The sequence below is a fragment of the Pipistrellus hanaki genome (genome assembly GCF_964339955.1).
Source record: "Pipistrellus hanaki genome assembly, chromosome: 9".
NCBI lineage: Eukaryota > Metazoa > Chordata > Mammalia > Chiroptera > Vespertilionidae > Pipistrellus > Pipistrellus hanaki.
In genome coordinates this window covers 64,673,810-64,698,712 of record NC_140511.1, presented here as the reverse complement: position 1 = coordinate 64,698,712, position 24,903 = coordinate 64,673,810, and the positions used below count along the sequence as shown (strand labels likewise).

At 54.9% G+C, this 24,903-nt stretch overlaps 1 protein-coding gene across 4 annotated transcripts; it reads right to left on the bottom strand.

The window, feature by feature from the left end:
• Positions 1-24,161, bottom strand: SLC43A1 (solute carrier family 43 member 1). Of its 4 annotated transcripts, none has more exons than XM_084894858.1 (15): positions 23,884-24,161; positions 22,404-22,570; positions 13,378-13,555; positions 13,210-13,265; positions 13,003-13,079; positions 9,989-10,081; positions 8,064-8,197; positions 7,046-7,191; positions 5,600-5,746; positions 5,472-5,507; positions 5,125-5,263; positions 4,005-4,146; positions 3,651-3,724; positions 1,690-1,813; positions 1-764 (listed from the first exon to the last, which is right to left on the bottom strand). In XM_084894858.1, exons 2-15 carry the CDS (start codon positions 22,555-22,557, stop codon positions 618-620), a joined length of 1,647 nt encoding a protein of 548 aa, XP_084750984.1. In that variant the 5' UTR covers positions 22,558-22,570; positions 23,884-24,161; the 3' UTR covers positions 1-617. The 4 variants fall into 4 exon arrangements, with proteins under 4 accessions (XP_084750984.1, XP_084750985.1, XP_084750986.1 ...); XM_084894859.1 differs by lacking the exon at positions 23,884-24,161 and adding an exon at positions 22,900-23,317; XM_084894860.1 differs by lacking the exon at positions 22,404-22,570 and having other exon boundaries at positions 23,884-24,019.
• Between the last annotated feature and the right edge of the window lie 742 nt (positions 24,162-24,903).

Sequence of the window (24,903 nt, the reverse complement as noted above, 5' to 3'; positions counted from 1 at the left end):
CAGTCTCTCACTTCCCTTTTTATTTCCTCTGAGACCTGCAAAAAGCAGCACCAGGGAGGGAACCCGCCCTCCGGCCCCTGGAGGGGCCTTCACCCCCACACACACCCCTTCCAGGACACAGCCAGCACCTCAGGCCCCTTCCTTTACGGGAAGGTTGGTACACACACACACACACACACACACACGTGCACACACGCACGTGCACACATGCTTATGTACACACTTCACACTTCCATGCACCCTCTGGGCATGACACAGCTGGTGGGACTTGGGGGTAGCCTGTTTGCTGATCCCAAGCCCCCAGGAGGCACTAGGAGGATGAAGGCCCAGAGAAAGGGCAGCCCCACACCTTGGTCTCCCCCAGTCCAGGAGGAAGAGGCCCTCTCCTTCGGTCTTCAGTCAAGGGCACATGGCTTTGGGGGATTTTTTTTTTTTTTTTTAGGGATTTTTTTTTTTTTTCCTTTTAGCAAGTCCCTACAAAAATAGAATTTCTCCTGGTATTTATAAATCCATGGCCCCAGGCTGTGCGTGTGCTACAGGTAGAAAAGCCACACGAGGCGTTCCCTTTGGTTCTCAGGCCTCGGCTGCCCGTCGCTGGGTCCGTTGTCTGCGGAGGCCTACGCCGTCACCTCGGGGCTGCTCAGCGGCTTCAGGGGGCCCTCCCAGCCGGAGGCCTGCTCCCTCTGCAGCCGGGCTCGGTAGTAGAAGAGGTAGGAAGGCAGCAGGAATCCCAGCAGTGAGAAGAGCAGGAGGCCCAGGTTCACCTGGAGGGCAGAGAGAGAGAATCAGGCAGGTTCCCATTCTCCCTCTCTCCTCCAACAGGCAGGAGAAGGCCAGGATGACGCGGAGCTAGAACACATGGTGCTCCATCGCCGTTCCAACAGGGCCTCGCTTCATGGCGAGCGGCCTTGTAAAGTGGAGAGCCTGGTCTGGACCCTGGCCGACGCCAACACCCACGCTGGGGACACTGAGAGGGGCCGCTGGGGTGGTGAGCAGAGCCTCCCAGGTGGCAAAGGGAGCAGGGCACTCAGCCTGGAGGACGGGAGGCTCGGAGGTCCGGCCCAGCGTGGACGGGCGTGGACCCGACTCGCTCTGCATCCCGCTCTGCATTGCTCTGGGCTCTGAGTGCCTCCTCCTCAGCACCCTTCCGGCCAAGATGCAGGGATAAAGCACACGGTGTGCTCAGCGCCTGGAGAGCGCTCTGTGAATGGTAGTGGTCACGTCATGGTCTTTGTGGGAGAAGGGCTTATGGGAGTGAGTGGTGCACGGGGCAGGGAGATAGGCTTTCGGGGGGCAGATGTCCGTTTGCTGCTGCCGTGTGCAGGACGGGTCACGGGGCGAGGGGACCCCTGACAAAGGAGAGGGTCCCTGCCCTGGGTGGACCTGGGTGGGATCGGTCCTGGGCCATTTCACATGTCACCAGGGAGCTTATTCAAAACAGACTACTGGGCCCAGGCCAAGAGCCGCTGATTCAGCAGGCGGGGGAATTTGTGTTCTTAACACTCTGCGAGGGGTTCTGACGGGCAGCCAGCTCGGGAACCCCCAGATTACAGACTTCCAAGGCACCTCCCGGCTGCGGAGAGGAGACGGAAGGATTCTATCCCACACCAGCTCCCCACCCCCGGCTCCTGGGCTGCACCCAGGAAGGGGGCTCCTGCTCCCCCCACCCCCATCACCCCCAGTTCTCACCCAGAAGGGGTTTCCTTTCAAGTCTCCCACCATGACGATGAAGAGCGGCTGCTGGAGCAGGGCGAACACGGCGCTGATGAGGGACTGCAGGCCTGTCAGCGTCCCAAAGTGGTTGGACGGGAACCTGTCAGCGAGAGGGGCCAAATGGGAAGGGCCTGTGGCCCTCCCCTGCCCAGCGCCCTGCCGGCCCCTTCCCCAGACACCGCTCTGTTTGCCAGGCAGAGTTCAGGCTCTTGCCAAACCGGTTTGGCTCAGTGGATAGAGTGTCAGCCTGCGGACTGGAGGGTCCCGGGTTCGATTCCGGTCAGGGGCATGTGCCTTGGTTGCGGGCACATCCCCAGTGGGGAGTTTGCAGGGAGCAGCTGGTCAGTGTTTCTAACTCTCTATCCCTCTCCCTTCCTCTCTGTAAAAAAATCAATGAAATACACTTTAAAAAAAAAAAAAAAAAAAAAAAAGTTCATGCTCTTTGCATGTGCTCTTTGGCCCCTGGCCTGGAGGGTGTTATGCCATGACTTCAGGGCCACCAAACTGGCTTCTGACACCTCCTCTTTTTATAATTCACTCAACCTCGCTGGGCCTCACTTCCCCCTCTAAACACAGGGTGAACCCTAGCCTCCCGGAGCTGTTTGTATGTGCTTTTCACAAATATGTATTGAGCTCCTACTATGTGCCAGGTGCCCGACTAGGTGCATGGGTATTCAGCCGTGAACCGGACCGGCAAAGATTTCTGGCGGTGGCCCTCTGGTGGAGTGGGTGGCAGTCACCCACTGAGTGAGATAACGGCCTCGTGTGCCAGCGGCGATAAGCGCCAAGGGGAAGAGGTAAGCCGAGACGGGGAGGGTGTCGAGGGGCTGCGGTGGCAGATAGGATGGCAAGGGAGGTGCCCCCGAGGGCAGCGAGGTGAGAGCTGGAGAAGAGGAGATAGCGGAGCGCCCTGGGGAAGAACGCTCTGAGACGTGCTTGGGGTTTATGAGGCACCAGGGTTGCGGAGGCCATAGGTGGAGGGCAAGGAAGAGGGCAGAGAGGTCCCTGGGCCGGGTCTTGTGGGGCCTTTTAAGCCACAATAAAGCCTTCGGCGTTTTCTCCGAGTGACACAAGACGGGAAGCCATGGAGTGCCACGAAGAGACTTATGTCCCAACAGGTGTCTCCGGCTCTTGCGTTATAAATAGCCCGAGGGAAGACGAGGGCAGCCAGGACGGGGTGCAGGGGTGGGGCCGGTCAGAAGGGTTATGAGATATGCAGTCCTGCAGCGGGCAGGATGGTTGCTAGATGGGACGTGGGGTGGGAGAGGACGAAGCATCAAGAGTGACCCCACAGTTTTAACGTGCGCCAGTGTGGAATGGGTGTGTGTGTGTGGAGCTGAGATGGCCGGCGTGAGGTTTTAGGGGGTGCGGTCAAGGGTCCCCCAATGTGTCCCCACGGAGCACATGCTCAGTAACGGCCAGGATGTTGTCACCGCTGTTGTGACATCCTCTGTTACCCCGTCGTCGTCGCACACACAGTGGGAATCGGAAGAGAAAGAAGGGAGCGGGCCCTTCAGCAGGAAGCAGGAACATTATAAGGCAAACAAGACTGCGGTCTGGAGATTTCTACAGGGCTGGCACCGGGAGAGAGGCCACTTGGGGGAGCGTTTCAGAGAGCAGACACGGGACCCACGTGTCACCAAACCAAGTACTGCAGCTTCCTCTAGGGGAGACTTCCTGACAGGGGATGTGTCCTGCAGTGGGGGGTGTGTGGGGGTGGGGAAGGGCTGCGTCTGAGGGAGTGAGCTCCCCGTCACTAGTGGAGCTCGAGGGGGCAGTGGACCAGACGGCCTCCCAAGACCCCCACCAATCCTCTCATCCACCCCCTCCTCGGACAGGTCAGCATTCCAGGGAGGCTGGAAGCGGGTCCTCTCTGCTCTGGGACCCTCCGCTTATGGGGGGAAGCTCAGCAAGGCAGGGGGGACCGGTTCACTCACACTGCCGCGTAGAGGCCGCCACAGGCCGAGTGGTAGAAGCCTCGGACGATGGTGTGCAGGACGAAGGTCACGAACTGAAACCAGGAGGGAGAGGAAAGCGGATTCAGGGCTCGGTGCCGGCAGGGCGAAGGGCGGGCGGTGGGAAGAGAGAAACGGAGCCCACAGAGCCCACCTACACATACTGACCCTCTTCACGACCCAACCTGCTGGCAACACTCCCCGGGAAACCCAGGCAATAGACCGGAGAAGGAGGAGGACCCCGTTTCCTGGACAGCAGGCACCGGGGGAACCGTCTGGAACGGTCCCTTTGGAGGAGCCTGAGAGGCAGGGAGAGTGGGAGGCGGAGGCAGGTACCTGGAGGTGTAAGTTGTTGATGAGGCAGGTGACGCCAAAAGCCACCAGCAGGATGTTGGTCAGCGTGAAGGCGTTGATGGCGTTGGTGAGCTTCTGGATCTTGCGGTAGCGCGGTCTCACGGACTTGGTGGCAATCCCGTCCCTGCAGAGAACAGGGTCACTGGCCGCTGCCCCTGTCTCCACCCCCCTGCAGCTCCCTGGTGCTCAGCCTGGCCCAGGCCCCTTCTGCTGTGGCTCCCCGTCAGGAACACCAGCATCACTGGGACCTCAACTACACCAGCATAAATGCAGGTCCCACGGCCTCAGTCCAGACTCAGACTCTTGGGAGTCGGCCCCAGGAATCCGCATTCAGACAGAGGTCCCACATATTTCACATGCACACTGACGTCTGAGACTCGAGGATGGGAAGGAAGGTGGAGGATGGGGAGATCTCACACCGTCTCTCGTCAGGAAAGTGTCTCTGCCCATCAGCCTGGACAAGAGGCCAGCCCAGCAAACCCTTCTCTGCACAGGGTCAGGGCTCCAAGGCTGGCCCAGGGGAGAGGGCAGTAGTCTGGGATGAAGGCAGGCTGGCATTGGTCCTACACAGAAGGGCCCTGCTCATGGGCAGGGGAAGAAGGCTGGTGCCAGGGCCGGGGCACCGCTGGTGGGAAGGGAAGCCACTGATTGCTCCTTAGCTACCTTCTCTCCTCGTCTCCCTCTCCCCACCTCACAGGAGACCCCTGACTGAACACAAAGAGAACAGCAGTCGGACCTCGGACCCAGAGGTGGTCTCCGGCCAACAAGTGGCCCCAGTAACCCCCGCCGCCTGTTTCCACACCCTATACAGTCCTCCCACACGGCACAGAGTTACTCCATGTGACCAACAGAGCATGATGGGAGTGATGGTTCAATTCGTCAAGGACATGTTCCTTGGTTGCAGGCACATCCCCAGTAGGGGGCGTGTAGGAGGCAGCTGAATCGATGTTTCTCTCTCATCAACTCTCTATCCCTCTCCCTTCCTCTCTGTAAAAAAAAAATCAATAAAATATATTTAAAAAAAAAAAAAAAAAAAGTAAAAGCACATAGAAAATCGAAGTTCCATCTGATCACTTGCTGTCGTCATCGCTGTGGGGCTCACCTGGCATCGTCGAGGGCTATGCCCTCCGTGGGGCTGTCCACGCAGTCCTTGATCCGCCAGTCCATGAGGTAGCCAATGAGAGGGCAGGTGAGTAGACACAGCAGCTGCATGGCCCCAAAGACGGAGGAGTAGAACCCAACTGGGCAGGACGGGAAGGAAGCGGGGTCAGGAGCTGGCACGAGGGATGCCAGAAGCCCCCCCACTTCCAGCGGAGAAGAGGGAATGCCAGCATAGCCCTCCTCCGGCCCCACATTCTTAGATCTGGCAGGGGGTGACCAGGCTCCCTGCCAGGTGGGCGGTGGTGGCAGGGTGGGTGCAGGCCAGGGTCTCAGCTTTTGTCCCCCTACCTGTCTCTTCCGCTCTTTGCTTCAGGGAGACGGTCTCTGTTGGGGGCGGCAGAGGGAGAAGCCAGGGTGAGAGGAGCTCAACGAGGGTGACCCTCCTGGGCCCCCCAGTGGGCTCAGCAGCACCTCACCATGCTCCTGGCCGCCGGTCACGATGAACTCCAGCATCTTGTTCATGGCGGCCATGTAGAAGATGACCCGCAGCTGGGTCATGCCCATGGTGAGGAGGCTCCACAGGAAAATGGGGGAGCAGAGGCTCTTGCGGAAGGGGACAGACTCTGGAGAGACAGCAGGGGGCACCCCTGAGCCCCTCATCTCCCATTTCCCTCCGTGTCCTGGCTCATGCAGTTCTAGTGAAGGCTCTGACACTGCGAGCCTTTGGATAGAAGCCAGTTTCTTCAAAAACAAGGATGCAGACGCTCTGGCCTCCAAGTTCTTGCCCAGCTCTGTAACTATCTCAACAGCACACTTTCAGCAACCTCCGGGTATAAAATCGCGTGCTTGGTGTGGTAATTACTCCAGCTACTATGCATTTAACACTTACTATGTGCCACACACTCAACATGGATTATCCCATTTAGTCCGACTGTGCAACACCCCTACCTTTGCCACATGCTACAGGTGGGGAGACTGGGGCTCAGGGAGGCCACTGACTTGCCCGGGCTCATGGGACAAGCCAAACTCAGCTCACACCCATAACTCGGCCATGGGAGAACCAGCAACAGGAATACCTCTCTAGGAACTGCACAGCATTCTGCCTTTTCCAAAGGGCTTTCGTGTCCATGGCTTCCTTCAATCCTCACACTAACTTCCCTGTGAGATGGGTGCTGTCAGTGCTAGTTTAAGAGATGAGGAGAGTGCCCTAGCTGGTTTGGCTCAGTGGATAGAGCATTGGCCTGTGGACTGAAGGGTCCCAGGTTCGATTCTGGTCAAGGGAATGTATGTTGGTTGCTGGCACACTCCCAGTAGGGGGTGTGCAGGAGGCAGCTGATTGGTGTTTCTCTCATTGATGTTTCTAACTCTCTGTCCCTCTCCCTGCTTCTCTGTAAAAAATCAATAAAATATGTTTTTTTTAAAAAGAGATGAGGAGAGTGAGAGCAGGGTTAAGGGATCTACCTAAGTCACTTGGCGTGGAACTGGGGAGCGGGACTCAAACCCTCATCTGATTTCCAAGGCTGGTTGGTGCTCCTGCCACTAATAGAACTGACACCTTGGGAAGGGGTCCAGACAGAAGGTGGGTTGCGGCTCCTCCTGCGGCCAGCAGGGGGCGCGAGCCAGACAGGTGTTGGAGGGCCCAGCTCACCTGATGCAAGAAGCTCAGAGGTTGCAGGGAGCCCTGCTGAAACCAGTTACCCCACAGGCCTGGATGGAGTCTCTGCCCCATCCCCTCTCCGTTACCCCAGGAATCTGAGCCCCATTCCCATGCCCCCTATTCTGTAAATGGGGACTGCCCACCTATATCATGCGGTGCTGTGAGACTGAAGAGGGGAGAGAGAAGCCCTCGGTGTGAGTGCTCACTACGTGTGAGGACCCGCCTTCCCCAGACCCAAAGGCTGTCACCCTGGCCAGATACTCACTCTCACGAGGCTTTCCACGAGTGTCCTCCTCCTCCATGCTGGGGGCCCTCTGGCTCAGCCGCTGGCCCACATTGACCACATGGGTGTAGAAGCGGTCCCCTGTCACCTTGTGATCCAGGGCCAGCCCAGTAAGCTTGATCTTCTTCCTGCCGGCAGCCAGGCCGGAGCAAGTAGTAACCAGCCCCTCCGCAGAGCCCACCCTCAACAGCCTGCCTCCAGGGGGTGCCCCAGGCCCAGCACTGACATGCCCCCTGATGAGCTGGCTCCCTCAGATGTGTGCAGGGTTCACAGCCGAGTCCCTCGGAGCCTGGCCCAGGGACCGGCGTAGCGCCCGATAAAGGAAGGCTGGATGAGTCCTTTTCCACTGGGGTTGTTACTAGGGAGGCAGCGTGAGGAACTCAGACTGGAGTCAGAGAGCCTGGCTCACCCCCGCCCCTTAGGAAAGTCACTTTGTTAATAGCAGAATCCACGGTCATGGGGCTGCTTGAGAAGGGCATGAGGGCTAAGCGCAGCGCCTGGCATACAATAAAGACCAGCTGCTGAACAGGCAGCCTCTGTGCTTGGTTTTGGAGCAACACACACACACACACACACACACACACACACACACACACCCATCCCCTGGGGAACTGACAGGAAGCTGGGAAAAGCCGGCGTTCAGGCTGCCCCAGGAAGGGTGGTGTATTTGATTCCTTTCTATCCCCCTCCCGAGTCCCACTGGTTATTCCTGGGACACCCTCCTACTCTGATCCTGCCCTCAAAATGCAGAAAGGATAATAGCAGTAGCAGTCCCCAAGTTCGGACTGCCTGCCACACGCCGGGTATGTTCCTGCGGGTGTGCAGGGTCAGGCCCGAGGTAAAAACGAGAAAGCAGAACTCGGGGAACTCAGGCCACTTGCAAACCCAGGTCTCTCTGACTTCGCCACTCATTCTCTCCATCCCACCTCCACTCCCCTGGCCTCCCTCTGCAGGAGGGAGGTCCCCCACCACCCCAGCATCCCACCACAGAGCCACTCACGTGTAGCTGCCTTCCTCAGGAGAGGGAAAGGATTCGCTGGGCCAGTTGAGGGCACAGTTCAGAAAGATGAGGCAGGCCAGGCCCGACCAGGTGAACATGATGACCATGAAGGCCACGCCAGCATCGTAGATCAGCTGTGGAAGGAGGAGCAGACCCGTGGGGAGGCCGCCAGGCGCCAGGCCCCCCTCTGCCAGCCCGAGGTAGAACCCGGGCCTCCAAGGCTAAGGTGACCAGACGTCCCGCTTTTGGCGGGACAGTCCCGATTTTTAACAATTTGTCCCGCGTTCCTCGGCATTTTAAAAAAGTCCCGATTCTTTCCAAAAATCGGGAGTTTTTTAAAACGCCGTGGGATGCAGGACAAGTTGTTAAATATCAGGACTGTCCCGCCAAAAGCGGGACGTCTGGTCACCTTATCCAAGGCCTCAAAGAAGGTCTCTTCTACCCATGGTTTGTGTCCAGTTTGAAGATAAGAAAACCAAGGTCAGAAGTTAAGAGTCAAGCCCAGGAGCCACCCCTCTCTTCCTTTTTCACTGCTTCAGCCTGAAGCAGGGTGAAATAGTTCCCACAAGGTCCTGAGGTTGCCGGCCACGGCTCAGAATGTCTTTGAAATCTCAATCATTATCTTAAAAAAGACACAAACGTTTTGCCTATGACGCCATACGTGTTTGCTTTGCACAAAAATGTCATCTCGTTTTATGTACCAAAGAGGAGCATTATGGCTCTGGGTTTATCGGGCCTCGCCATGTTTTTCCTGTCCCTTGCTGGCTTGTTCCCCGGGGGAAAGACAAACCCAAGCTGACAAGCCTTATCTCACCTTTCACAGGTGCTGAGGCTGAGGGGGAGGGAGTGTGTGCAGTACTCTGCCCAAGGCCTCCTGACCCGCGACAAGCAGGTTCTGAATAGACTGGAAGCCAGGTATGTGAGCTGGTGTCTCTCCTCTGACCTCTCAGCCACCCTCTGCCTGGGATGACCAATGTCCGTCCTCCCCTCGGGCTCCCGCTGGGGGCTCCGTGGGCCTTGGGGCTCTTTCTTCCCTGAAGGCACACGGAGCTCCAAAGAGCCACATCCCAAATGAGTGGGGATCAGGCCTGGCTCCGCACACCCCTCTGTCCGAGCTGAAAAGGGAGAAGGTCCACCGTCTATGCCTGCTGCTACCTGACCAACTGGCAGCCACCCCACCAGTGCACGCTCTCAAACTCCTTTGGGGACGCCGGGCAGGTGCCTTCTAAATTAACTGCTCCCCGTGGAATGGGAGGGGCACACTGTGGCCCAGTGGAAAGGGTGCTTTGTTACCATGAGATATCAGAGGAAGAAAGGAGGCCCCAAACTTGCCCAGAACGAAACCTGGGCCTTCTGGCTCTAGGTCCACTCGCTGCCCTGTCTAGGATCTGTCCTTGGGTTCAAGGTCACAAAAACGGACTAGCTTTGTGACCTTGAAGCCAAGTCACCCAAGTCTTTCCAGAGCGTGGGAAGGAGATGTGGCTGGAAAGACCGGGTGAGACCAGAGAACCAAGAGCCTTGAATGCATGTGAACAGGTTGGACTTGATTCTGCAGGTGAAGCCAAGTGTGTGTGTGAGTGCGTTCCCCATCTAAGATCCTTCCGCGTAAGTCGTGTGAATGACAGGTAGGAGAGGGAAGTGGCCAGAGACAGAAGACCAGCTGAGAAAGCCTGTTCTGGCCCAGGAGAGAGGGTGGAGGCCTGGACCGGGACAACAGGAAAGGAAAGGAGGGGAGCAGAGAAATCAGACCCACTGGTGGGCAACAGCACCTGGACTCTTCCCATGATGCCTCAGTGCTTTTCCCAGAGGTGGTGGGAACTGACTGGCAGGAACTGGATCACCAGACACTAGCCACTGCATACATACCCAACCCCACCCAATTCTTACATCAAGGCAAAAAGAAAGCACCCCAGGCAGTTCCAAACCTTGATTACTGGAAACGTGATGGCAGAAGAGGCGTAGGAGCCGATCATGAGGGCCATGATGGTGGAGCGCAGGTTCCCAAACATGTTGGGCAGCTGCAGGAGGAGGACAAGGCCAGTGAGCAGGGGAGACCCTGACATCCGCCCGGGCCTCCCCTTTCCCAGCCCCGCCTGTGGAACTTGGAAGCATCCAGCCCAGTGTCCTCACCGCGAGCTCCAAGAACGCCAGCCCCATGAGACGCCACAGACAAGTTACAAGGCAAATCAATGTTGGAAACTGCTCTACCCCCTCCCACAGACTCTCAGGGCACTTTAGCATCTAAAAGACTCCTAAAAGTGCCCTTCCAGAGAAATTTTGTCAATTTTGCTTAACCCCACGGTTTTCCAAGTTCGTTGCTTAGGGAGTCACTTTATCCTGGGATGCCTCTTAATAACCCATGAAATGAATGTTTAAAAAGCATTGACCTACTCTGTAAGGTATGTAAATGTCAAACCACCCCCCTAGCTGGTTTAACTCAGTAGATACAGCACCGGCCTGCAGACCAAAGAGTCCCAGGTTTGATTCCAGTCAAGGGCATATAGCTCCGTTGTAGGATGAAAGAGGGCTTGTGCAGGAGGCAACCAATCGATGTTTTTCTCTCACATCAATATTTCTCTCTGTCTTTCCCACTCTCTTCTACTTTCTCTAAAAAAAAAAAAAAAAATCAATGGTGCCGAAACCGGTTTGGCTCAATGGATAGAGCGTCGGCTTGGGGACTGAAAGGTCCCGGGTTCGATTCCGGTCAAGGGCATGTACCTTGGTTGTGGGCACATCCCCATTAGGGGGTGTGCAAGAGGCAGCTGATCGATGATTCTCTCTCATCGATGTTTCTAACTCTCTGTCCCTCTCTCTTCCTCTCTGTAAAAAAAAAATCAATAAAATTAAAAAAAATTTTAATAAAAATAAAAAAAATCAATGGAAAAAATATCCTCGAGTGAAGATTTAAAAAAATAAAAATAATAATAAATGTCAAATCACTATGTTGTTCACCTGAGAGTAATGTATATGAACTGTAATTAGACAATAAATTAATTAAAAAAAAAAAAAAAAAAAAAAAAACGAAACACCGATCCAGTACAACTCCTTTGGCAGATGAGAAAGTTCAGGCCCAGGGAGGGAAAGAAATGCACTGCAGTTCCCGGAGCACGTGAATGACTTTGTCCCTTGTCCGGCCATTCTGGCTCTATTTATTCCAGACCCCAAGGCTGTGACCATGGCTGGCTCTGTCACGAGATGGTGCCCCTCCGCCTTCCCGGTGGCCCCAAATGTCCCAGCCCACAGTCTCTGCTGAACCTCAAATAGCTCTGGAGAGGAAGGTGAGCCGGGACAAGCCTGGGATAGGCTAGGAGGCGAGGGTGGGGCGGAGGGAGGCCAGGTGTCCAGGGAGGTGGCTCTGACGTGGGCAGGGCTTCCACCAGTGGAGAATTAACTGATTGTGTGTTCTGCTCGCCGGCCCTCAGGGTAGGGCAAGGCAAAGTCATGCTGCCCTCTGTGTACACTCTGGCCCCGCCATCCCCCCAGGTCAGTAGATCCCCTAGCTGGGGGAGGGCCTCAGCGGCTCGCACCCTCCCCAGAGGTGGAAAACCAAAGCCCAGGGAGCTCTGCAAAGGAAGGTGGGTAAACACAGAGCACTGAGTCCCCCCCCACCCCACCCCCCACCACCACCAACTTCCAGGCAGCTATGAAAAGGGTAAGAGAGCCGCCAGGTTTCCCTGGCACCTGTATCTGCCAGGCACGCTGCCAAGGCCACCGGGCAAGTGCCAGGAGCGAGAACAGCCCGGCTTTTGACGTCGCCCCGCCACCCTGCCCCCCAACTCAAGGGTCCCAGGGCGCTGCCTCCACCCAGCGCGGCCGGCGCGGGGCCAGCGCCTCCGCTAACCCCGGGCTGACGCGCGCGGGCGGCACTGGATGTCCTGCCGGATCCGTCCTGGCGGGAGCCGAGCCCGCGGAGGCCCGGGGGCGGGGCCGGGGCCGGGCCCTGCCATTGGCTGGAGATCCGTGGGCGGGGCCGGGGAGGAGGAGGGGGGCTGCGATCTGCAGGCAGAGCCCCCCCAAACCCTGACCCCTAGGCGGGCGGGGACGGGGCCCAAGGGCAGGCCCCCCGCCCCGCACCATGCCGGGCAGGGAAGAAGGGACTGCGGGCCCTGAGCCAAGATGCACAGCGTGGAGAAGGGGCCGGGGCGGCTGGGCGGGGAGGAGGGACTTGCTTCCTTAGAGAGAGAGAGTTGTGAAATGTCCTAGGCTGGAATGAAGAAGGGCCCGACAGGGGAAATTCAGCCAAAAACACCCGTTTGGTGGTCAGGCAACCCGTATCCGAAATAAACAACCAGCCCCGGCCAGAGGCTGGCCCGGCCAGAAACCGCTTCCCCCACCACACGCTCACAAGCCTTGAACCCTAGACTCACCCACAACACAAACAGACACACTTAAAGGAACACACACGCAACACACACACACACACACACACATGCCTAAGAGACGGATCCATGGGATTAAAGCCATTTTTGTAGGCCAAGGACTGTCAAGGGTTGGCAGTTTCATACGGTTTAGTCAGATACAAGCCCAGATACCTGTGCCTTCGCCTGCCCTGCCTGGGGGAGAGCACCACAAGTGCACAACGAGGCAAGCATACGGTCCCAAGCTGTTCCCTCCCTGTCACTATCACATTACCCCTCTTACTCCCTTTCCAGCACTGATGACTGTAGATGCAATGTGTCAGTTTACCTGCTGTGTTCCCCCAACCACACAAGGCAAGCTGCAGGAAGCTGAGGAAGTTCAGATGTGTTTGTGCTGCAGCCCCAGTGCCTAGAATACGCTCTACAGACAGTGTGGGCTGGACATACACACACACACACACACACACACACACACACACACACACTTCGTCCGCATCCACTCTCCCCTCTCACCTTCACTCACTCCTACCCCCACCCACTCCTGGGTGCCCTGCTGACAAGCCAAAGCCTGTCATACTCACCGTGAGTGAAGAGAACGTTAGACAGATTCCACCAAAGCCATTCAGGGACAGCGCCAGGAATATCAATGGAGACAGAACTGGGGAGAGGCGAGGGGTGAGTAAGGGCATTGGGGAGCTGTGGGAGCCAAGGGCAGACACTGGGGCAAACATCCACCTTCACCCCGCTCATTCTTTCCTCGCGGGGGCACCAGAGGCCAGACCTCTCACCTTGGGTGTCCCGAGAGGCCAGGGCCATGAGGGTGCAGGATGCAGCGAAGCAGGTGCTGTGGAGATGGGGGGTGGAGAGTGGGGACTCTGAACACTGAGCCTCCCCTCCCCCTGCAGCACCAGTGTCCCTGCCCTCGAGTTCCCCCAGGCCTGGCACGGCCACCTCACCTGCCCACCAGCCGTGTGGGCCGGGGGCCAAAGCGGTCCATGAAGATCCCCAGGGGCAGGGTGGTGGCGCTGAGCACGAAGGAGCCGATGGTGAAGCCCAGGTTGAGCATCTTTTCCTGGCTCTCACAGCTGGGCCACTGGAGCTGTGCATCCTGGGTGATGTTAGTGATGTTCTCGGCTGAGGAGGGGAGGGAAGGGCTCAGCACCTAACGGCAGGAGCAGCTGGGTGCAGGAGAGAGCGGCCGGGGGATCGGGGGTCCTGTGCTAAAACCCCATGCCTCCAATTCTCTGCCAGCCAGCTGACTCTGGGGGTGGCCTAGAGACACATCTACTCTGGTGGGGAAGGAGCTCCAAAAATGGCGGCAGCTAGCATCTTACTCAGGGGAGTCACACACCTAATTTAAGGTGACCAGACGTCCCGCTTTTGGTGGGACAGTCCCGATTTTTAACAATTTGTCCCGCGTTCCGCGATGTTTTAAAAAAGTCCTGATTTTAAAACGCCGCAGGACGCGGGACAAATGGTTAAAAATCGGGACTGTCCCGCCAAAAGCGGGACGTCTGGTCACCTTAACCTAATTGGAGGCCTCTACTCGCTCAGACATGATCATGCACATCCAAGTAGTCACCAGGTTGTGAGACTCACTCGATGTCCGAGCTTAGGGTGGGCAGACCCCCAACAGGAAACACCTTCGAATCTGAGACAAAGTCGGTGAGTGATGCTTAGCTGACGTAGCAAGAATTCGCTTAAACCTTGGATGAAGTTTCCCCCATAAATGACATTCTGATAGAGTATAACAGTAGCTAATGTTTATAGAGCACTTTTATGTTCTAGGCATTGTGCTCGACAAGTCGCTGAATTAACTTACAACAGCCCCGTGAGTCAGCTCATAAAGTATCTCCATTCTCCGGGCGATAAAACTGAAGCGCGGAACGAGGCCCATGGCACTGCCCTCCAATACCCTTTAGAAGTCCTCCAGGTAAACTGCCAACTTGGAGTTGTGACAAGTTCACGGGAAAAGACTTGTGGTGGGGGAGGAGGGCGCTTTGCTTTCCCTTCTCTCGGTGCTCAGTGAACCACGGGGTGGCGGCTCCGCTGCCTGCCCGCTGCCTAGGCATCATGGCCAAGGGCAAACTCAGGATGCACCTGGAAGGCAGGCAGCCCAGGGTCTGAATCCCCACCGCCATCCTTCCCACCGTGCAGGCTTAGACAGGAAACCTCCCCTTTGTGCCCCAGGCTCTTTGCCTGTCAAAGGGAGCAGAGAATGCCAAGCCCACAGGCTCCTTAGGAGAACCCGTTGGCGGTGGAAGGAGACATAGGCACAGGGCCTGTGCCCAGAGCAGGTGCTCCTGAAATGGCTGATGAAGAGGAGACGGTGCCCCCACCTACGAGGGTCAGATGTGGTCAGCCACTTCTCTAGGTGCTGGAGAACTGTGGGGCTTCTATCAGATAATAAACAAGTAGACGCTGGGCCGAAACCGGTTTGGCTCAGTGGATGGAGTGTCGGCCTGCGGACTGAAAGGTCCCGAGTTCGATTCCGGCCAAGGGCATGTACCTTGGTTGCGGGCACATCCCCAGTGGGGGGTGTGCAAGAGGTGGCTGATCGATGATTCTCTCTCATCGATGTTTCTAACTCTCTATCCCTCTCTCTTCCTCTCTGTAAAAAAAAAAAATCAATAAAAATATATTTTAAAAAAACAAAAAAAAAACAAAAAAACAAGTAGATGCTGATTTGAATGGGCAGGTGCTGTGCTAGGAGGATGTGATAGTGCCTGAATGCTGGGGGCAGGGGTGGGGGAACACCTGCTGGCAATGGTGTCAATGACCCGGATTTCAGACATTTGAAGGGCTTGCAGGTGGCAGAAGGGTGAAGGGATCTGCTAACAAGGAAGTACATAAAAAAAAAACAAACAAAAAAAAAAACAAAAACGTTCAGATGATGAGTGCGGGGACCATGGTGAGTTTCCCACCGGTAGATACCAGCGGCTGAGGAAGCTGGGGAAGGAAGGAACTTAGGTCCCTGGAAGAAGCAGTTAAGAGGCTTTGGTGGAACCAGCCTTCGGGGTTCAGACTGACCCCTTGGTTTTGTGGTCTTTATGATCCCTGTTCCTTTCTCCACCAGGTTTGTCTGCGCCCGTGTATCCGATCTACACTCACTTATTGGGGACATCTATTGTATGCTGGGCACTCTATTGGGACACTGTAAAGCAGAAAGAAATGCAAAGGACATTTGGGCTAGAAGCTGCACACAGGGCACCAGCCATGTCCCCCACACAAGTTTCACTTGGCTTGGAAATTTTAACTGGTTGCCAGTTTAAAACCAAGAGTTATTACATAAAAATCCGGAAGTCTGGTTTCTCTGTAAAGCAGTCAGATTTGCCCATTGTTTGGGCCAGATGGGGGCCACCCCTCTTCACCAGAGCTTGCCCTCTCGAAGTCACCCAAGTCTTGGCTCACTTTTAGCTCTGACATGAACCACCTGACAGCTGCCCCGATTTGCCAATGATTAACTGGTTGGCCTCTGTTGGCCTTTGGGGTTGCAGAACGAGACGCTGTCCCTGCTCCTAAGTCTTTGACAGTCAAAGGACACGTCTCTTACAAACGGTCCCACTAGCTCTACGTTCATTAATACCGGCTTTGTGTGAGGCTCCTTCATAGAGTATCTCACTTAACCCTCACAACAGAGCTCACGGCCTCACAGCCTCACAGCTGCTTACAGGCAGGCTCAGGTTCAAAGTCAAGACAACCTCCGGAGCCAGCGCCTTTCCACTGCACCACCCGGCCTTTCTGTCCTGAAGAGGGCGGCTTAGCTAGTTCCCCCAGCCAAAGCGCCTGCTGCAGAATCCCAGCCCTGTGGTGGCTAATAGCTCCAGGTCCATTAATGCATGCGTGTCTCCAGCTTATCGATCAGCCTCTTGTGAGTCTGACTAACGTTAAGCTAGTTCCCGAGACCTCATCATTTGATGTGGCTGGGGAGAGCCAGGCTTCTGAAGCAAGACGGAAGCAAGGACAAGATACAAAGACCTCTCAGATCTCTCCCCAGGTCAAGACCACAGAAGAGGTCTTTGAAATGCAACCCCACTGCCCCACTTCATAGACAAGTCAGGTGAGGCGAGGGGAATGGGACAGGGAAAACATACTCATTAAGTTAGCGTTAGGGTTAGGCTGAGAAAAGCCATGGAAAACAGTACCTCCCTGGGGTTGGTATGCATAGCAGATGGGGTTTAAGAGGCACATGGAATGGGTTTTATGTTTCATAGTTATTAGCTATATGAATGAGTAACAAAAACATACATGTGTATCACTACATACAAATACACACATGCATGTATAGGAACATGTGTGTGTGTTAGAGACATGTGTACATATAAGTGTGTTAGAAATGTGTTTGATATGTATGGGCATGTGAGTAGTATCAAACCCAAGATTCCAGGCATATTGCCCTTTAAAATTAGGCTTTTTTAAGTGGGTTGGTTTAAAAGGAAGGACTAAGTAAATAACAGCATGTGTGGCACACAGAAATAGTAAAATTGTGAAGGTGAACTACAAACGACCTGGAAAAACAGTGGAAAACAGGACCAAGATTAAACATTCTGCCTCTGGAGTCAAGAGTGGGGCTGAATGCTGGCTCCACGATCTGTGCTGCCGTAACCCTGAGGCTCTGTTATTCCACCTGCGAACGGGGGTCCTGGTGGCAGCACCCGAGAGGCTGGCTCTGAAGATGCTGCACACACAAACAGGCACAAGGTGACCCCATTTTCTCCCGAATGGGGAGCACTTCCTCACCCCACTGCTCCCCTTCCCTGCAGTTGACACAGTCACTTTCACCAAGACTCCCGGAGGACTGGGCTCTGCCTGGCTGTCTTGTCTATACTTGAACTCCGGAAGGAGGACTCTACGCTGAAGGAGATCGGGGACAACGGTCTACACTATTTCCGTGAGGCCTAGGATAAAGGCTCTGGAGTCAGGTCTGGGGTTGAATCCTCACTGAGCTCCTTATTTATTAGCTGTGTGACCTCACGCAAATTACTTAGCTCTCTGAGCTTCAGCTTTCTCTTCTATCAATGGGGTTAATAATACGTCACATCATCCACCTACATCACAGACCTGTTGTGAGGACTATTGATCTAACTAACAAATAGTAATGGTTTAGTTAACTTAAGCCATTGTTTTCTTAAGTGGGATATACAGTAGTGTGTGACAAATTGAACTGTCCCTGTTTAATTCTGAGTCCTCTTTATTTTATTTTTACCCTCACCTGAGAATATTTTCCCCTTGATTTTGAGAGAGTGGGAAAGACAGAGAAAAATATTAAAGTGAGAGAAGCACCTCAGTTGGTTGCCTCCTGCATGCCCCCTGACCAGGGGGGCCTGGGCCTGGAAAGAGCCTGCAACCAAAGTCGGTGCCCCTTGACTGGAATCAAACCAGGCACCCTTCAGCCTGCAGGCCGACGTTGAGTCCTCTTTAGATGTGATGTCCTTACAGGTGACTCCATCACCCACTCAGGTGGTCCCTCAACAGAGGGAAGCAGACAGCACTGAGAAGACAAAGGGTGTGACCAGGGAACCTCAAAGCCAACACTAATGAACGCCTCGCATCACTGCACAGACTGAGAAGTGGAGATCCAGAGAGAGTAGGTGACTTGCCTAAGATCACACAGCAAATGCTGGCAAAGCTGGGTCCACAACATAAGAACAACCCCCACCAGTTGTCTGCATTTTGAAATCTTGCCCTCATTTCATTTCCACAACAGCCCTGAAGTGAGGAGTATTGCTCTATTTTTACAGACGGAGTAGCTGAGATCGTAAGAAAGTTAAGGAACTGGCTCACATCAGCCGGCCAGACCATAGCAGAGTTGGCAGGGATGTTGCCTGTGTCCACACACTATGTGACACAGATTCCCAGGCTGATTCTATGTTCTTGGCACCCTGGAGAAAGGTTGAGGCCACAGTGAAAGGGGCTTTAGGAAGCAGAAAGCGGCATATTTTATAGGGTAGCATGATTAGGCAGAATAGGGGAGCACACCCCCAATCAGCTTGCTGTCTCAAGGACTGAGGCTGGAGCCCCTTGAACGAAAGAGAGGTGAGGGTAGAGAGACAAGTGCTTTCCAAGAGCGGACAAGTCTTGGAACAGGAGAAGGGTTCACTTTGATCACCTCTAGTGATCGCAAACAGCCAGCTCAGATGTAAATGCCTTCTGGGCAACCCAAAACACCAAGTGGATACCTCACATGGCATACAAAAATTAACTCCAAATGGACCACAAATCTAAATGGAAAGTACAACTCTAAAACTCTCAGGAGGAAATATAGGCATAAATCTTTAAGATCTTAGATCTGGCAATGGTTTCTTTTCTTTTTTTTAATTTTTAAAAATATATTTTATTGATTTTTTTACAGAGAGGAAGAGAGGGATAGAGAGTTGGAAACATCGATGAGAGAGAATCATCGATCAGCTGCCTCTTGCACACCCCCTACTGGGGATGTGCCCACAAACAAGGTACATGCCATTGACCAGAATCGAACCCGGGACCTTTCAGTCCGCAGACCAATGCTCTACCATTGAGCCAAACCGGTTTCGGCTGGCAATGGTTTCTTAAACATGACACCAAATGACAAACGGCAAAAGGAAAAATACAGTCCTAGCCAGTTTCGCTCAGTGGATAAGGCGTCGACCTGTGAACAGAAAGGTCCCAGATTCGATTCCAGTCAAGGGCACATGCCCAAGTTATAGACTCAATCCCCAGTTAAGGACTTACAGGAGGCAGCCAATCCACGATTCTCTCTCATTGTGAATGTTTCTCTCTCTCTCTCTCTCTCTCTCTCTCTCTCTCTCTCTCTCCCTCCCTCCCTCTTCCTTCCTCTCTGAAATGAATAAAATTATATTTAAAAAGAAAAGATAGCTAGATTGGACTTCATCAAAACTGAAAACTTTTGTACTCCAAAGGGCACCATGAAAATGTGAAAAGACAACCCACAGTGGGAGAAAAAATTTGCAAGTCATTATCCTAAAAGGACTTGTATCCGGAATATAAAGAACCCTTAACAAGTCAGTAATAAAAGGCAAATAATACAATTAAAAATTGAATAGAAGTTTCTCCAAAGAAGGTATGCCAATGGCCAAGAAGCATATGAAGATTCCCAACATCGTGAGCCATCAAAAAATGCAAGTCAAAAATCATTTTATGTCCACTAGAATGGCTACAATAAAAGAGGTGAGTAACAAGTGTTATCTGGGATGTGGGGAAACTGACACCCTCAGACAACACTGGTGGGAATGTAAACTGGTGCAGATACTTTGGAAAATAGTCTAGCAGTTCCTCAAAAGGTTAAATATACAGTCACCCTATGGCCCAGCAATTGCACTCCTAGGTATATACCTAAGGGGGAGAAAAGCATATGTCCACACAAAAACGTGTACACAAATAAGATCATTATTTATAAAAGCCAAGGAAGTGGAAACAAAGCACATGGCCATCAACTGACGAATGGATAGAGCGTGGTAGATCCATACAACGGAATATTAGTCACAATGGGAAGAAGCCCAATCCCGACCTGTGCTACCACTGAGGTGAACTTGGAGACATCATTCCAAGTGAAAAAAGCCTGCCACTGAAGACCACGTATTATAAGGTGCCATTGATAGGAAATGTTCAGAATAGACAAGTCTATTCTTGCCATAGGCAGACCCATGATGGAAAGTGGATGAGCGACTGAGGGCCGAGGGGGTAAGGAGAGTGAGTACTGCTAATGGGCACAGGGTTACCTTCTGGTGTAAAAAAAAAAAAATGTTCTAAAATTGATTGTGATAATGGTTGCACAACTCTGAATAGACTACAAACCATTTAGTGATATACTTTATTTTTGGTTGTTTTTCTCTTTGCAGGAATTAAGTACATTTATCCAACTGCAACTTTTTCTTAAGACCATTTCTTTATTTTTAATAGGTTTTTGAAATTTTATTCTTCAAGTTCTCAATTACAGTTGACATACAATATTATACTGGTGTACAGCATAGTGATTAGACATTGATAATTTCTTAGGAAGTGATCAATCATGTGATAATCTATTATTCCTATGACACTATAGTTATTACAATATTATTATTATTTGTTATTGTTGTTGTTAATCCTCACCAGAGGATATTTTTTCATTGATTTTCAGAGAGTGGAAGGGGGAGGGAGAGACAGAGAGAAACATCGATGTGAGAGAGAGGCTGATTGGTTGCCTCCTGCACACATCCAGACCAGAGCCAGGAAACCTATAACCAAGGAACGTGCCCTTGACTAGAGGTACGTGCCCTGAACCAGGACCCTTCAGTCCATAGGCCAACGCTCTATCTACTGAGCCAAACAGGCTAGGGCTACAATATTACTGACTATATTCCCTGTGCTGTAATTTACATCCCCGTAACTAAATTGCATTATTTAAATGGGTGAGTTGTAAGGTATGTGACATATCTTACTAAAGCTCTTACCTTTTTTAAACTCAGGCAGAGGGATGGGCAGCAAATGAGAAGCAGAAATTTGGGGGTGATGGAAATACTCTATTTTACATACTGATTATGGTGATAGTTCCTGAAGTGTACAAATTTGTCAAACCTCTTCAAAATGTGTGACATAAAGTAATCTCCAATAAAGTTGATTTCTAGAAGAAAGGCAGGAAGAAGCTACTGGGTTGGCAGTGGCAGGCATCAAGGCCACGAGCACACGTCCTCTCTGGTCCCAGGGTAAGCAATTCTAAGGGGACCTGGTTCACCACTCCCATTTGCAAATGGGTTTCCCTAAAACCCTTCTAGCGCTCTGCCTGGTTCTCTGAGTCACCCTGAACGCCTATCACTTCATCCCAAACCCGCTCCTCCTGAGCCGACTTGCCTCCCCAGGCCAGCTGCCAACTCTAATCTCCACCTCCTCCAGCACCAGCACCCTGTCACTGGGGCCATCCCTTGATGCCACCTGCTGCTTCCTTTACAGATAACGGTGGCGGTGGCGGGGCAGCCTTGGGTGGAGCAGGTGCTGCCCCCAGCAGAGATCAAGGCCCTTCTTCCAGGGCTACCCACAAGGCCTCAGCTTTCCCCCACAACCAAGGTAGGTGCCCGGAGGGAGTTGACTTGAGGGGCCACGTAAAGTCAAGACACTCCTATGTATCAAGCACCACTGACTCTCACCGCAACCCCACCGTCTCCTCATTTTGCGGACCGAGCAAGTGAAGCTCTGTGCGCTAGGGAACTCAATAATGTCACCCACAGGGTAGAAGTAGCAGAAACTGGAATTCAGATGCAGGCTGGTCTTCCTCCAAAAGCCTGTCCCACACTAGGGAGGCCGGAGGAAGGATGAGGAGAAGGGCCAAATTCCACACCCATCCAGGTCCTCCCAGAGCGTGCTGGCAGAGCTCTCCTTCTCAGAAAAAGGAAGATGCCCTTCCAGCAGGCAGCCCACAGCAGCTAAGTAGCCTTAGAAACGGAATGTTAGAATTCCCACTTCCTCGCTGGGGGGTCACTACTAAGTCAAGGTTATTGAAATGGAAAATAGGAACCATGCACAATGCCCGGCCTGAAGGAAATAAGGCTATTATTATTAACTTGGTACAAAAGGGTGGTTGGAGGCCTAGGGACTCAAGGTCCTGAAAAAGGTCTGCAGGCCCTTTCTTAAAGTCAATCCATTTGGTGGGCTCTCCTGTGCCTTAGTTAGCCCCAGTCAGAAATCCCTCGCCATTTAGCGGTAGCACTTCCCCCTTCTAGAAGCCTCCATCATGCTCCAGACCTGGGGCTGCCAGAGGCTTAGGACTCTCTGCCCGTCAGTCCCAGGAGGGGCATTCGGCATTCAGGGAAGACTGGATTCGATGAACCCGGGTAGAGTGGGCAGCGGGTCGCCCATCCTCCAGATGAAGTTTGGAGAGGTCAAGAAGCGGGCTGTGCAACTTCCTGCCCCAGTTGCTCTGGGTGAAGCAACCCCGCTTTCTGTTCACTCGGCCGCCCGTCCTTCTCCAGCGTCCACCTCCCCCCGCAGACTGGCCCCTTCGCGGGCATACCTGGGCACAAGCTGGAATAGAAGCCCTCGTTCTTGAGCATGATCAGCAAGGAGCCCCAGCCCAGGAGCACGGCGGAGAAGAAGAGGTTCTCCACCACGGCGGTGCAGGCCATCCACCAGCGCCTCCGGTACGCCTGCTGCAGCGTGGGGGCCATGCTGGCCGAGAGCCTGCACAGGAACAGGGCGCTGAGCGAGGGGCCCCCCAGCGGCCCTTGGTACGACGGGTCCTGCATCCTGGTGGCTCCTGAGACCCCCCTCGAGCCAACCCTTGACGGGGGGCTTTCATGGAGGCCCCATAGCTCCCTGGGCTTTGCAGAGGGTGCCGCTGCCGCGCTGGTTGTGGGCGCGCTGGCAGTGCCAGGGGCGCACGCGGCGCGGAGCTCTCGCCAGGCCCCTATCGGGGACGGGGAAGGTCCGGTCTGCGCGCCACCGCCTGCTGGCGCGCCGCCAGGCTCTGCCTGCCACCCCAGGAGAGGACGCGCTCCCAGGAGCCCAACCTGCAGGTCCCCGAGTCCCCCAGAGGTCAGCAGGGCCAGGGCGCGCTCCGAAGCCACCAGCGGCCAGCATCCGGCCTCCCGCGCCGGGAAGGACCCCCAGGAGCCAGCGGGAGCAGGAAGGGGAAGTCTGCAGCCGGCCTAAGACACCCCCCTTCCTGTTGCCCCAATAAGACCACTCCTCTCCGCTGGGGCTGGGCCACCGCTAGCCCTCCTCTGCTCCGTCCGCCACAGGCGACCTGCAGTGTGCCTCGGTCCCAGCCAGCAGCTGCCACGTGGACCGGGACCCAGCGCGGGCACACTTGGGACCCCGGCGCCCTGGGCGCCCCTCACGCACCCCTTAGGGCACGGAGCACCTCGGGGCCCGCCCCCCCAGCTCCGGGCCCGGGAGGGGGCTCGGGCCGCGGCAGGAAGTCCGGTGGCCTCTGACTTTATAAGGGCAGAGGCGGCTGCCGGGCAGGAGGACGGGCGGGCGGGCGGGTGTGTTTACCAGAGGGAGGGAAGGAGCCCGGGCTCCCCCCCCCTCCCCTCCCCAGGCCGCTCGGCTGCCACCGCGGGAGGAGATGGGACTCGGGGCGGAGGACAGCCAGAGGATGAGACCATGGAAAGCGGCGAGGAGCGAGCGGGGCCGGGAGGGCAGAGGGGTGGGGAGCTGCTCCGGGGATCTCGTTCCCCTCCTCCCAGGAGTGGCACTTTGGATTCCCGCGCTCCTGCAGGTCTGTCCAGCCCCCAGAGAGCCGCTCTGCACAGAGGAAGTGCGGCCAGCTGGGCCCAGAGCAAGAGGGGGCGGGGGAAGGGAGCAGAGTAAAGGGGAGCGAGGGACGGACCCGCTGGAAGAGACGGGACAGGGCGCCCGGGGGACCCAAGGGATCGGGTAACGGGTTTTTCTTGGACAGCCTGGGAGTGTCGTGGCGGCAACCGGCCCGTACTCTCCGCGGACGACGAACGCGGGGCAGGGAACCCGAACCCCACCAGCTGCTGGCTCACCTCGGGCGAGGGGCAGATGCCCCTCCTGCGGCTGCAGACGCGGCTGGGGGCGCAGCGGCTCGGCGGCGCGCGCGCTCGCGGTGCCCGTGTCCCACGGGCTCGGGGCGCTGGGCGCCGGGTCCCCGCGGTCCGACTGCTCCGGTGCTCGCCTCCCCGGCCCAATCGGAACAACTCCAGGAGCTGGGAAGCCCCCCTGGACGCCACTGGCCCACGAAGCGAGCGGGGGGAGAAGCGGACCCACAGGGTGGATACTTGTATTTATACCCTCTCCGCGGCTGCACCCTGAGGTAGGGGCGGGGGCTCCCTGCCCTTCCCCTCCCCCGAGGTCGAATTTCACGCGCACGTGACTGGCGCTCTGGTCCCCTGCACCCGCCCCAGCACCTAAAATTTCCACCGACACCTCCTCCCCTCTTCCTCGTCCCCCCCAAGAGTCAAGATCCGTCCGGCAGCGCCCTCTCTATCCTGGGTCAAAACAACCAGAGATTTGGCTGCACCGACAGATCTCCGCTCAGGGCCCGCTTGGGTGGGGTTTTTTTTTAACTGTGCAGCTGGGAGTCAAGTTTTTCAAGAGACAGAATGACACAGGCTCCTTTGGAGTCAGATGGAGGTCTGAGTTTGGAAATGGACTGGCCTGGGTTGCCTTGGGCAACTTGCTTTCCCTCTCTGTTCCTCCGTTTCCCTCTCTATAAATCTGAATGATGACATGGTAGTACCTGCCTATCTTTGGGGAAATGCAGGTGGAATTGGGGGTTACCCGCATGGTACAAAGCTCACTCAGCACAGTGCTTGGTACCCAGGAAGCATAATAAATTTTCATGTAGAGCCTGGAGTGTCGTGGCTGTGGTCATAATTTTTTTCAGAAGGCCCGATAATGGGATGCTTCCAGACACTTATTAACGGGTTGACCCCTAGTAAATGTCTCAACTTTCTTGGTCTGTTTCCTCACCTGTCAAAGTGAGGTGTCACACTGAAACCGGTTTGGCTCAGTGCATAGAGCGTCGGAGGAAGGTCCCGGGTTCG

What these genes read in the sequence shown, in the direction of transcription:
- SLC43A1 (XM_084894857.1), bottom strand. Translation starts at nt 22,635, where the DNA reads ATGCAGGACCCGTCGTACCAAGGGCCGCTGGGGGGCCCCTCGCTCAGC. An exon ending in GGCCTCTCGGGACACCCAAG is followed by an intron (nt 13,080 to 13,209) that starts GTGAGAGGTCTG and finishes GCCTCTCCCCAG; the next exon opens with TTCTGTCTCCATTGATATTC. An exon ending in GCAAAGAGCGGAAGAGACAG is followed by an intron (nt 5,264 to 5,471) that starts GTAGGGGGACAA and finishes CGTCCTGCCCAG; the next exon opens with TTGGGTTCTACTCCTCCGTC.